General features: G+C 41.2%; 1 protein-coding gene across 3 annotated transcripts in view; it reads right to left on the bottom strand.

Moving 5' to 3' along the window:
• Positions 1-13,790, bottom strand: part of LOC124605589 (ras GTPase-activating protein-binding protein 1) — a 146,378-nt gene that overhangs the window by 114,644 nt on the left and 17,944 nt on the right. For all 3 annotated transcript variants that reach the window (XM_047137387.1, XM_047137396.1, XM_047137380.1), the window contains exon 3: positions 5,768-5,951. In XM_047137387.1, the coding sequence (XP_046993343.1) occupies positions 5,768-5,951 (184 nt within the window). The remainder of the gene's footprint in view (positions 1-5,767; positions 5,952-13,790) is intronic.

Raw genomic sequence — 13,790 nt, forward strand, 5'->3', positions numbered from 1 at the left:
AATTCCCAGAGCCTCAAAATATTGTGTCAAAGTTGTAATCTTACATCTGTGCTCAGCATCTCAACAGTAAGTTGACCAACTGCAGTTGCATCTTTAGCTAAACAGTCGGCAAGTTCATTTCCTGGAATGTCTATGTCCAGATGAAGGTCACTGCCATTCCAGAGCTGTACAGGTCAGCCAGTAGATCCTGGATGTTGGCGACCAAAAGATTTTTGGGATAGTATAGGGTTATGACTTGAGCAACTCATGGAATTGCTAAGTCATGGAATTGCAACAGATCAGATCAGAAAGTTCAACCTGGCCTGGGATTTGAAATACTGCAAGCCACATGTGGCCAACTCTGCGGTGTATACACTGCAGGCACTCAGCGGAGAGTGCTTCTCGTGCCCCCTTGCATGTGTAAAACCATAACTGAATCGGTTATTGACTTTCGATCCATCTGTGTAGATGTAGTGGAGGATTGAAAGAAACGGGGGGAGGGAAGGGGGGGGGGGACTCTAGGAACACAGACTAACAGAGGCTGTGTGTAGGTCCGTCAGTAAAATATCGAGTCAGATCGCAGTTGGTCTTCCCAGTTTTGGGCAATGCACAAACTGTCTCAACTGCTGGATGTGGAACAGAGTTGGGTGACATAGATGGGTAGACATCTGATGAACTGTGACTGTGTAACTTGCCAAGAGCTGCTGCCATCTAACACGCAGTGGTGGTGATACTAGTTTCCACCAGGAGGCTGTCAACAGTGCTTTTACGGAAGGCCCCCGTTCCCAACCACATGCAAGTGTCGTGAACTGGGTCCAGCAGGCTCAGTACAGACAGTGTTACTGACCCATAGGCAACACATCCGTAGTCCAAGCAAGATAATATCAGCGCTTTGTAAAATCCCAGAAGAACTATGTGGGGTTCATGCCCCACGAGGAGTGACTACGGAAACAGAGGGCATTCAGCTTCTTCATGCAAGTTGCCTTGAGCCAGTGGACATGTGGCAGTCCTCAGAAGTTGGCGCTCAGCAGCATGCAGCGATGCAGATGCGTAGTACAGGCGAAGATCATCCGCATACAGTGATAGAGACTGTGGGATCAGCAGTGTAGATAGTGTATGACCTGCTAGGTGGTATTTTATGCCTTCTGTACATCAAAGAACGTAACACTCAGATATTGGCGATGCGCAAAAGCACTACACACTGCGGATTCCAAATGAACCAGGTGATTTATCATGGACCAGAAAGCTCAAAAGCTGCTTAGGAATTGTGATATATGCCCTCCAGCTTCAAGGCACAAAAAGAGACAGCAGTTGACCATTCGTTCGAATAGCTTACACAGCCCATTCGTCAGTGAGATTTTCCTGCAGTTAGTTAAATGTAGGTCCTTTCCAGGTTTCAGGGCAGAAAAATAATATTTTCTCACTATTGACAGGGAAATACTTCCTCCCACCAAATGTGGTTAAAAAGCCCGAGGATATGTTTCATTTTGTCGGCACAAAGATGATTGAGCATTTGGTTGTGACGCAGTGCCAAAGTGCTGCAAAGTCTGTAAAAGGGATGTTATATGATAAGAGAGCCATGTGCATTGAAAGATGGCAGGCGGGACCCAATACAGCATTTCTGGGTCAGGAAACGAGGATGATAATTACTGTGAGTGGACACTTCACTGAAGTGTGTTGTAAAACATTCGCCAAGTATCACGGGGTAAGTGCAGATGTTAACATTGACAAGGATGCCAGGAACCATCGTGGGTGGTGGATGGCCGTAAATGCGGCAGAGTTTAGCCCATGCTCGAGATGATGGGGTGTGAGATCGCATAGTTGACATATATTGCTCCCAACACTCCTGCTTCCTTTTCTTTATCAAAAACTGCGCTTTTGCTCGGAGTCTCTTGAAAGCTATTCTCTTGAAAGCTTCATAGAGGGATGGCACTTGTACCATACAAGCACCCTGCGGTGCTTCCTTACAGCTGTGGCTATGCCTTCAGACCACCATGGCAGTGGCAGTCATCAGGATGAGTCTGAAGAGTAGCTGCTGCAGCATGTGTAATACTGTCAATAGTACCCCGTACTAATTTGTCGATATCTGTCACGACTGGCTGCGTAAGTTCTAGATTGTTGTGAGTGGAAAGGGAAAGAATGATAGGAAAATGGTAACTGTCGCAAAGATTGGCAGGGATGAGCAATTAAATCAAAGGGCAAGACACTCTGGCAGCAAACTGCAAGATCAGTAGCTATAAACATTCCGTGGGCCACATTGAAATGGGTTGGATCTCCAGTGCTAAACAGGCAGACATCCAATTCTGAAAGAATGTGTTCTAGTACCTGGCCTCTGAGATTTAATGTCGCTGCCCCACAAAAGATAATTCAAGTCCCCCTATAAGAGGAAGGAGCGGGGAGCTGTGACACTCATTCGAACAGCTCACGATAATGGAAAGATCCGTCTGGGGGTAGATAAACACTGCATATTGTCATCCAAACTGACAGGTAGACATGTAATGGCCACAGCTTCTACTGCAGTGGTAAGGGGCACATGCTCACTGAAAATATCAGAGCGTATGAGGGTACAAAAACCCCACCAGACGCCCTCAAGACATTTGTGTGATTGTTACAGTATGGTTGGTAGTTTATCTGAGCAGGGAGGTGTGTTGCCCTAAATGGTGTTTGCTGATGGGCTATGCCAATTGCCGAGTAAATAGCCATTTAGCCATTAAATGACAGAGTTCGGTCAGATGGCAAAGTAACCATTACAGTTCCAGTGAAGGAATACTGGAGTCAGGTCTGAGAAAGTGGAGAATGGAAAAGATGGGTGTGATTACTTTGTTACCAGGTCGTGGTTGACCTGATTGTGGGATCCATCATCCAAGTGCACAGGCTAGACCACTGCAGGGCTGGGGAGCGGAACATCCAAAGCCTAAGAAACTAGCTTACCTTTCTGCTTAGCCTTCTTATCCTTCTGTGACTTCGATTTCTGTGAAGATTTCCCATTTTTTCTTCCGAGAGAGAAGAGCGCCATACTTTTCTGCAGCCAGCAGCCTGTGGCTGTTGGTCCTTGTCTTGAGAAGGGGGCCACCCTGACAGGTGTCCTCACCCTGACGCCAGAGAATGACTTGACATCTCTGGCCGCACCAATGGTGTGGCAACCACCAGTACTATAGGTGTAGGGTATGAAGGAGCTGACATTCCCTCCCCCAACTGTGGGGCAAGCCCTGGAATATGACAAAGGCCAGGAGTTTTCGTGCGAGACCTTGTCATTGTGTGGACCGTGACAACAGTTGCAAAATTCAAGGCCACATTAGTCAAATGAAATCTGAAAGACTTTTTCCTTGCACCTTGGTAAGACAGGCAGTCAAGCATTTTATACTCTTGAATTTCCTTCTCCTTCTCGAACATCGAGCATTGCGGTAAACAAGGAGGGTGTGGTTCCGCGGGACAGTTGAACACTGTGGTGGTTGGTCACAAGGACTGCCGTCATGGGATGCTCATCCACATTTTTTGCCCTACATATAACCTCATTAGAACAGCAGGAGGACATGTGCGCGAAACTTTGACACTTAAAACATCTCATTGGAGGATGAAAGTAACACCTGACATCTCACCTATAAATCATGACCTTTACCTTCCCACGTAAAACATTGCCATCGAAGGCTACGATAGAAGCTCCAGTGTCTGCTCTATTATCCTAGGGTCCCATCTGGATGCGGCAAACAAAATGGAATCAAAGCCGTGCCAGATTAGTAGCAGCTCTTCAGCAGTTTGTAGCATTAGGTCCCAATGGAAGGTAACACCTAGAATTCTAGTGAGCTTGTTATGAGGAGCAATGGTGATTGGTGTATCTCCTAACTTCACATAGGCCTGAAGTGCCCATAATTGGTTGGTGTGTAAAGTTTTGATCAGCAAAAATCCGTTTCATATTTTCTCTATTGCTGCAATCTCTCAAAACCGATCATCAATATTTTCAATGAAAAACATTGGCTTCGTCGAATCTTGACGCATGGTCAATAAATCACTGTTCCTGACTGATGAGGTGACCGTTTCATTGTGGATCATCCATCTTGATGCCACTCCTATTGGAGGCTCTCCCTGTGGGCAATACCCCACCAAGGTAAAGGTCGCCTGGCACAGAAGCCATTGCCTGGAGTCCCGGTACCCCGAAGTGGATAGGCACCTATTCCTTGGCTGACACAGGGAGGTCACAGCTGAGGCATCAGCAGTGCAGTCCCTGCATCGTCAGGGGGCTACCATCAAGAGAGTATATGACAACCCCACCACGACAAACTGGCTACTGTCCTGGATTTCAGGTGCAAAGGTAGATCCACTTGATTGGAAAGTGCAAAAAATAACAGCATACAGCGGAGAGGTAATCCACCACAGTACGGCATTCTTCTCCAAACGGCCCGCACTTCAGTAAAATTTGGAAAGCGGAGGTCAAACTCAAAAAGGGGACAAGAATTTAAAAAGCCAAAAAATGTGAGGGAAAAGTGTTAAAAAAGTGAAAGGAGTAAAAGCCTTCAAAATTCCAAAGACCGGTCACAAGACCAAGGTAAAAAACTCTATGCAATAAAGAAGACTCTTATAGTAGCCTCTTATGATGAGCAAGAAAGAACCACGGGTCTATTCTAGCCACCGAAGGGGAATTGTTTTGTAAAGGATTTGGTGTACCAAACCAAGGTTAGAGACCTACAGGACTTCAAGGCTTGCAATCACAATACATATGAACATGTCACTGTGGACATCTTGAACCATATACAGAGAGTAAAACAAAGCTTTGTGTGTTTCCTTTTCGCATGTTGAAAACCATTTGTTAAAATCTAGTACAATTTTAAAGATACTAAAAGTCAAGTTGTAAAGTTAGTTCGTGAATAACCTTTATTTTTGGATTTTCTTGTTACCCTTGAAGCAATAAAGGCTGTAAGTTTTTGAAAAGTTGATACTACTACTAATTGTCCATAGCATCAGAGAAACTGCTGCATAACACATTTATCTATATCTATATATTTGTTGCACTTTGCTACTGCTTCTTTGACACATACTTCAATCCCAGTCCACTCAGCACTGTCCTTTCTGTTGCAATTTCCAGACCAATACAACTTCATTATTTTGTTTGCAAACTTTCAGCTTTTCAATGAGTACAGTGACTTTCTCCTTCTTACCACCAAGAAGATGGCAAGCAGCATTTGAATTTTCCATTATCACCTTGTGTGCCTGCATTGTGAGATATTAACATGAGCAACTCTGAAGTGGTACAAGACTGCACCTAGTCACCGCGTCACGTGATAGCAGTCAGTAAACATTCACCAAAACGAGAGTGCAGTAAACACTGCTAGTATTCATCCAAAGTTATCTACACTGCTGTGGATAGAATGCATATGTGCGTGTGCGTGTGCGCAGGGGGGAGGGGTGGTGGGTAGTGGCACGGAACACACTGGCTGATTTGCTTATGGAGTCATCCCATTCTGTTGCATGCTCTTGTTACTTACGGCACTATTTTTGAGGCACATTTAGTAGGTGATGGCACTACTTCGTAGTCTCAATATAAGTCGTGCACAAATTGAAAACTAAAATATATAGTGTATTATTTCCATACGGCAAAATCTGACACTTTACTGGAGTAAAATTAGAATAAAGTACTCGATTTACCAGTCAGTGGAAAGAGTCAGACAGTGCTGATTTACCGCACATTCTGCTTTTGCTTATCGAGTTCAAAAAGTCAAAATTACATGTACAAAAAAAGGATTACTAAATAAATGCTGACAAAGTAATTGTACACATCCAATGCTGTAAATACCTGGACAACAACACCATCTCCAAGTGTTGCCTGAGAATCAACTTGACTTATCTTAGCATGACAGTCATGAAAATTAAGCTGTTGAATTTTTTGATGGATCTGCTTTTGTCCAATCACAGGTGTCGTTTCTCTATTGGGTGCATCTAGACCGCCATGTACAAAGGAGGAATTATTGTTGTAAAACCTGAAAGAGAAACTGACTTAATAAGAATCCATTCCTCCATATTAAAAGCAAAACACATATTCAAAAGTAACAGCGTCAAGAATGACAAGTGAAACACTTCTTCAAAACTACAGCAACACAAAAAAATCTGTTTACATATCTAAAGCACGTATGAATTACTTCAAATTCTAATACTCTGCCAAATGAAAGATCAAAATTTCCACAGCAATGAGAAGATTTGGTGCTGCACTGTTTGAAAGTAACTTAGTACTAACACACCTGTTGACAGCCATCTAATGTTTATCTACATCTAAATCTATATTCTGCAAACCACTGTGAAGCACATTGCAAAAGGTATACGCCATTGTACCAGTTATTGGGGTTTCCTCCCATTCCATTCGTATATTGAGTTTGGGAAGAATGACTGTTTAAATACCTGTGTGTACTGTAATTAATCCGATGTTGTCCTTACGATCCTTATGCGAGTGATAAGCAGGGATCTTAGTATATTCCTAGAATCATCATTTCAAGCCGCTTCTTGAAATTTTGTAAGTAGGCTTTCTCAGGATAATTTATCCCCAGGAGTCTCTGCCACTTCAATTTCTTCAGTATCTCTGTGAGACACTCCTACGGGTCAAACAAACCTGTGACCATTCACACTGCTCTCCTCCGCACATGGTCAATATCTTCTGTTAGTACTATTTGGTACAGGTCCCAGGTCTCACACACTTGACTGATATTACAAAATAGGTCACCCGAGCGATTTGTAAGCTATCTCATTTGCAGACAGCATTTTCTCAGTACTCTAACAATAAACTGAAGTCTACCTCGTACTTTAACCATGATTGGGCCCATGTGATCATTCCATTTCATATCCCTACAAAGTGTTACATCGAGGTATTTGAGTTGGCTGATCCCAGCAGTGACAAAGTAATATTACAGTCATACGTTACCATGATTTTTTTCTTTCTGTAAAGTGCAAAATTTTACATTTTTGAACATTTAAAGCAAGTTGCCAATCTTTGCACCAATTTAGAATCTTTTTAAAATCAGAAAACGTTTATGCAGTTTCTTTCAGACTGAGCTTCATACAAGGTCTGTCCAAAAAATCCCGGAACTTTGTCCACAATTCCCCCCCCCCCCCTTTCTATACTTACCTTTTACTTATTGTGCATGGCCTCCTTTGAAAGACTCTTCTCAACAATTGATACCCCGGTGCCAGCTCCATTTCCACCGGCAGAAGCAGTCTTGGTACACCTCTTGCGGCATCACAAGGAGCACCATATGTGGATTTTCTTTTATCTTGTCTATCGTTGCATATCTTCGTTCTTTCAACAGGGTTTTCAAATTTGAAAACAAAATAAAGTCCACAGCGGCGTGGTCTGGAGAGATTTCATTTTTTGTGCAACAGTCACACACCAAAAGGGATGAATGCACAGGTGATGCAAGAGCCATGCCTTGCCTCTCCACATTTTGCAGATTAGATGATGAAAGCCGTGAATAGAAAGTTTAGTTACAACATGTCGCTGTTCGAAGTTTGGTGCTGTCCATGAGTGATTCGTCATTGCTTCGGTGCTATAGAACACCGGCCATATTTTTTCTCGTTTGTCCTCCATGATCTTCAGTTGCTTTCCGGAAGCCCTGGTGTGTGGCATCATATATCGAAGTCTGATGTCTTCAATTAGGAATGTGTCTCTCGCTAGCAGGTACATTAGTCTAGATCTTGTTGTCTTTGAGAGACCTAGTGCTCTTTTTAGATAGGTCGATTTTACCTTTTCTAGTGTTTCTAGATTTTTTTCTGTCAGGTGGTCCCATATAACCTCCATCCCATAGGCCAGGATTGGCAAGATTTTTGTGTTGAATAATTTCATGGCTGTTTCTAGACTGAGTAGGCGGATGTTTTTGATGTCCTGTATTGCTATTATTGCTTGGGCTGCACGTTCTGTTGTATTTTTTGTGAATCATTTGGCTGTTGGTTGCAATGTCACTCCTAGGTATTTAAAGTCTGATGAGATTTTTATTTTTTGTCCTCTGATGCTGATTTCCGCATTCTTGGGTGTTTTGCCCCCTTTTCTGAAAATTACCATTTCTGCCTTTGTTATGTTTATGTGTAGTTTGTGTTCACTGCACCATCTGTCTATTTTCTCAATGATTCTCTGCAGCTTCTGTATATCTGTTGAACCTACTGCTATGTCGTCAGCGTATGCATATACATACACATTTTCTTCATTTTCTCCAATTCGGAGTACTTCTTCAGTGGCAAGAATGTACAGCAAAGGGCTCATTGGGTCACCCTGTAAGACTCCGTTCAATTGCAGAATGGGGTTCGAAAAAGAGAGGTTGTCTGATATTATGATTAAGTTGTATTTGAGGATTGACTCGATTCTTGCCCATACGCTATCTTCTCCCATTGTGTTTTCCAGTTTTCGGACTATGAGATCTCTTTCCAATAGGTCAAAGGCTTTGGTAAAGTCTATGAGCACTGTGTAGAACATTTGCTTCTTTTGTAGCGCTTCGTCAATGATGTTTAGAAGAAACCTGACTGTCGTAAGTGTTGATCTTCGAGATCTGAAACCCATTTGTCATTCTGGGAGATGACTGTCCACAGAGGCTTAGATTTTTTGTGTTATCTTTGAAAATATCTTGAATTGAGTATTTTCCAGGGCTATGCCTCTCTACTTGTTTGGGTCCACTGGGTCTCCTCTACCTTTGTAGAGAACTTTTATTGTAGAGTGTCTCCATTGTGTCTGAATTCTTCCAAGCTCCAGGCATTTGTTAAATAGTTTGGTCCATATGTGTTGGAGGGCCTCTTTTGCATCTTTTATATGTTCATTATGTATATTATCGGGTCCTGCTGCTTTCTTGTTCTTCAGTGCTTTTATTACTTCTTTCACATCTTCTTCATTTAGAGGCTCCCATATATTGCCTTTTTCCTTAGTTTGATGTTGTTGCTCTTTCTTTGGGGGTGTTTTGATTCCTCGTTTGTTCAGTTACTTACTGAAGTGGTCTTCCCATTCCTTCAGGTCTATATTTGGTATACGAACCATTTTTCTTGGTCTTGCTGCTATGTATGGGTCTTTCTCTGCTTCATCCGCTTCTCTTTTTGCCTCTCTTTCTATGTATTCTTTTTTCTTCTCTCGTATTAGTTTTTGTAGATCCTCCTCTCTTCTGTGTACAGTTTGTATGTTTCCTCATCATGCTGGTTTCTTTTTAGTCTGTAGAGCATTCTTAGAACAGTGTTCCTTTTGCTGTAGCATTCAGCATCGAACCATCTTTTCGCCCTCCTTGTTTTGGGGATTGTTTGTATCACTGAATTTTTTAGGAGGTCTTCTATTTGGTCTGTCGCTTTTTCAAGGTCTCCTTCTTCTATGAAAGTTTCTATTTATGTTGATTGTTCTTGCTGGTTTGTTAATTTTTCTATATCAATTTTTCTTTGTGTGATTTGGTGGGTCTTTCTTGCTGGCGGTGACGTGACGATATTTATTTTTATCTTCATTGGAATGTGCTTTCGTACAGGAGTAATGGAGTCATGCCATATTGGTTGAATACTTCCTTCTATTTCTCCTCTTGTTAATGCGATATCAATGGTGCTTTTCCCATTGTGGCATATGTATGTAGGTATCTGTCTATCGTTAAGTAGGGTGAAACCACCTTCTCCTAGGGTTTCAACAACTAGTTTTGTTTTATAGTTTTCTGTGTCTATTCTGCAGTTGAGATCGCCTGCAGTAATGGTGGGTTTGCTGTCGCACTGTTTGATGAGTGCGACTATTTCGTCAATTATTTCTACAGCATTTGTGTGCTGTTTAAAATAGGCTGCAATTTAATTTGTGTTTGCTGCTTCTACTAGCATACTACTTTCTTGTTTTATGATTTTTTTGGTGGGCCTTCTCTATATTGGAACCCTTAAGGAACCCAAACTGTGACTTGAAAACTAAATTCTTTGCCGTCAGCTGCTTAACAGGACACTTGAAAACAACCTTTTCAAATATTTTGAAAATCCCGGAAAAAATGAAATTGGATGATAGGTTGTCTGTATCTTTCTATCTCCCTTCCTGTCAAAGAACTTACTTTCAGCATATTTTAGCCAGTCTGGAAATATTCTACTGATAAGAGAGGATTGTACAAATAACTCAACTGAAGTGAACACCCTTTGATGAACTTCGTTGATGTGTTACCATAACCACTAGAAGTTTCTGATTTTTAAGGATTTTATAATGGGTGCTACTTCTTTTGGAGTAGTCATTTCCATTTTATTGAAGTTATTCATAGAGACTGGTCTCAGATATCCCACAGCACTGTTTACTGAACCTGATGACCCCAAACTGTCAGTAACAGAAACGGAACACTTGTTTTAAGAGGTTTGTAACACTACATACACTTGTTACCAATGTCTCATTTATTTTAGAGCTATCTGTTCCTTTTCCTTTCTGGCTTCCTCCTGCCTGTCTTCGCTATATCCCATATAGTCTTTATTTTGTTGCTGAAGAAATTATCTTTTTCTCATAACAAAACTGCTTATGTTTCTGGTTTACTTGCTTCAATATATTGCAGTATTCTTTGTAATGCTAACATCAGAGCTGTTCCTAGATAGTATATACACTTTTGTTTTTTGTCCACATGATACCTTTATACCTCGTGGTTTATTTTTAGACTTCTGTTAGGTTTCAGTTACCTTCAGGGGGAAAACAATTTTCAAATGAGGAAGTAACTTTATTAATGGATGTTTTGTATTTTCCATTTGAATCTGAAGAGACAGCTATCCAGTTCATGTCTTTGAGCAACCTCCTAAAATCCTATACTCAGATTTAATAGATTTTATATCCCAACAAGTTTCAACATTTACTATAAGATGCTACATGTCATGATCAATAGTCCACTTACTATTTGTTTTGTGATATGGCTTTTTTCCCCAAGATTTGTCTACAAAGATATTATCAATGACAAACTCAGAATAATTACATACCCTAGTTGCAAAATTCATGGTAGGTATTAAATTTAATGACAGCGATTCTGATTGCAGTAATGTTTCACTGACGGAGCTTTTCAATAAACCCACATTTGAATCACCAGCAACGACTATTTCTTTGTTTTTCACTGTGAGATGGGACAACCAAGCTTCCAGAATTTCTCATGAAGGACCAAAGTTTCTTGAAGGTGCTCTGTATATACTTACTTTGGCTTTGTGGAAGATCATTTGACCATATTCTACTACAGTCATCACCGAAGGCTTCATGCAGTGCTCTCATGAAAGCCAAATGTGTTTCATTCAGCCTCTCTCTACCTATAGCCTTATGCTACCTATCATGCAGTATCTCTTATTTGGCTATGTGGGACAATTAAGGATGTACCTGATATCCAATCATATAGATATGTAGGAATATTTTATTCTAAATTACCAAGAGCGATGTGGAGCCATTAACCAATTGTAAAGGAAATGCCTTATCTTTTACTGGTCGGTGGGCAAAGACTACAGAAACTGACAGACCATTTACTGGTTAATGCCAACAGCCATGCCATAATGGTAACTCCAGTCCCATCAGATCAGTGAAGTTAAACCTGTTGAGTTTGACTAGCACTTGGATTGATGATTGACTGGGTCTACCAATCCCTGTTGGCAAGTGGGGTGCACTCAGTCCTTTGAAGCCATTGAGGAGCCACTTGATTGAGAAGTAACAGTCGGGAAAGTGGCTTGCTGACCACATGCCCCTCCATACAGCGATGCCCCACAGCTGAGGTTGACACTGTAGTCCGTCAGTACCACTGGGCCTTCCAAGGCCTGTTCAGATGGAGTTTTTACCTTTAGTGGTTAATAATTGGTTCATTTTAATGGAAAGTATTTTCAGTCACATCAGCAAAGCACAGAAAATGTAATGCCACTATCAAAGTGCAATTTGTTTTATTCTGCCTGGGTAGTAGTAGTTCAAAATTGGTACTATGTATCCTTTCAATCTCAATAGGCAAGTAAACAATTATATTTGTATGAGGGTCCAAAACAGGCAAGTCCACAGTTTGTTGTTGCTGAGGTCTTCAGTCCAAAGACCGATTTGATGCTACTCTATCCTGTGCATGCCTTTTCATCTCCAAATAAATACTGCAACTTACATCCTTCGGAATCTGTTTACACAGATACTAACACGGTAACACCATATATAAGGAATCCAATGCAAGATTCTTAAGACACGGGAAAACAAAATAAAGCAGCCATGTGAGAAGACAACAATTTGAGAAAAGCATACGAAGAGGTCTGACAAGTCTTCAAAGTGGATGAAAACAACATGATTTAATAGCAGGTTCCTGAGCCAGTATGATCCTATTGGTAAGCTGACATCTTTAAGATTCAGGAATTCTGTCCAGAAGACACAATTACTCAAATGACGATGGTAATCAGCACTCTGCAATAATGGTGGTGTACAATTTGGCACACCACCTAGTAACATCAATCTGTCACATCTGTATTGCATGTATTTTGAAAGAAACATTAAATATTTAAATACATTTTACTGTTAGAGCATGTATTACCACTGCTGTGTTTACTGCAAATGGCACAGCAGAAATTACATGAAGCCAAACAACAGTGTACAGCATACATTGTTTTATGAAAGAGTAAGAAACAGAATCTTAGTCTAATGGCACATGTCCCATTGCTGGCAGTATAACGAACTACTGGGGCCACTGGTGTGGGAGAAGCTCGTGACAACGTATTTTTTGTCTCTCACCGCACAGAATATATATTACACCCACATATTCAAATATGACAGTGAACAATCTATTAATTTGGTTTCTTTCTGTATGTACATTGTTAACACAATCTGTTTCAATTTTAAATGTGTCTGCTGTCATGTTAAGTCAAAAAATCGGAAAATCTAGGCTGGAACAACAACATGGAAAGGGTAGATTGGCCACAGTCCTTCAGAAAACCTTTACACACACACACACACACACACACACACACACACACACACACACACACACACACACACACACACAGTCTAAAGGCACCACAGTGTCTGGTCTTAGCACCTAGACACAGTGGCCTTGTGTGTAAGAGTTATGCTTGTGTGATACAGTTGTTTGTAAATGTGAGAATTTTCTGCTTCTGAAAAAAATTCGAAAGGTGAAATATTTCACGTATTTTTCTTCATTGTGCCTGTCTGTGAATCAATGCCTCCTCTATATGGCAAGTAGTGAGCTACACTTTCTACCATCTTACAGCTTCTTGTAGTTTTGGGCAAGTTTGCTCTGCAGTTCCTTTCTATCATTCAAACAAACCTCCACTAATCATGATAAGTGTGTAATTCATTTGAACTGGAATGTAAATTTAAATCACGGCGGAGGATTACATGATTTAATGTCCCTCAATTAGTATGCCATAGTGAGCTGTGGCCAGCTGCCATTTCTCTGCCAAAATTTTTCTGGCTGCCAAGTTCTCACTCCTTTCCATACTAGGTAGCACTAGTGGCCTTGCCAACACTACCTCAAAATGCACTAATCATTTCTGACAGAGTTTTCCCTGTCTGAACATTTGTAAACCACACCATTAATTGCTCCTGATTAGTATAAAATGTGTACCCACACTATGACTTCACAAATGAAATGATGTACAGAAACAAAAAAAATACAAAACTGGCTACTCTTTTCAACATCAAGGCAAGGATACCAATAAAATAACTATTTTAATTCCCCAGCTGTACAGAGTCAACAGGGGTACACATGACTTCCTTGATCCCTGTACTGAAAGTAATTACCTAAGCCCCAACATTGGGGGGGGGGGGGGGGGGGGGGAACACTGAAGAGCAAGGCAGAGGGTACTTGGCACAGAGTACCATATATTACGGTGGTTGTAGTGTTCCACTCACATGT

The sequence above is a fragment of the Schistocerca americana genome, chromosome 1, assembly GCF_021461395.2.
Source record: "Schistocerca americana isolate TAMUIC-IGC-003095 chromosome 1, iqSchAmer2.1, whole genome shotgun sequence".
NCBI classification, from domain to species: Eukaryota; Metazoa; Arthropoda; class Insecta; order Orthoptera; family Acrididae; genus Schistocerca; species Schistocerca americana.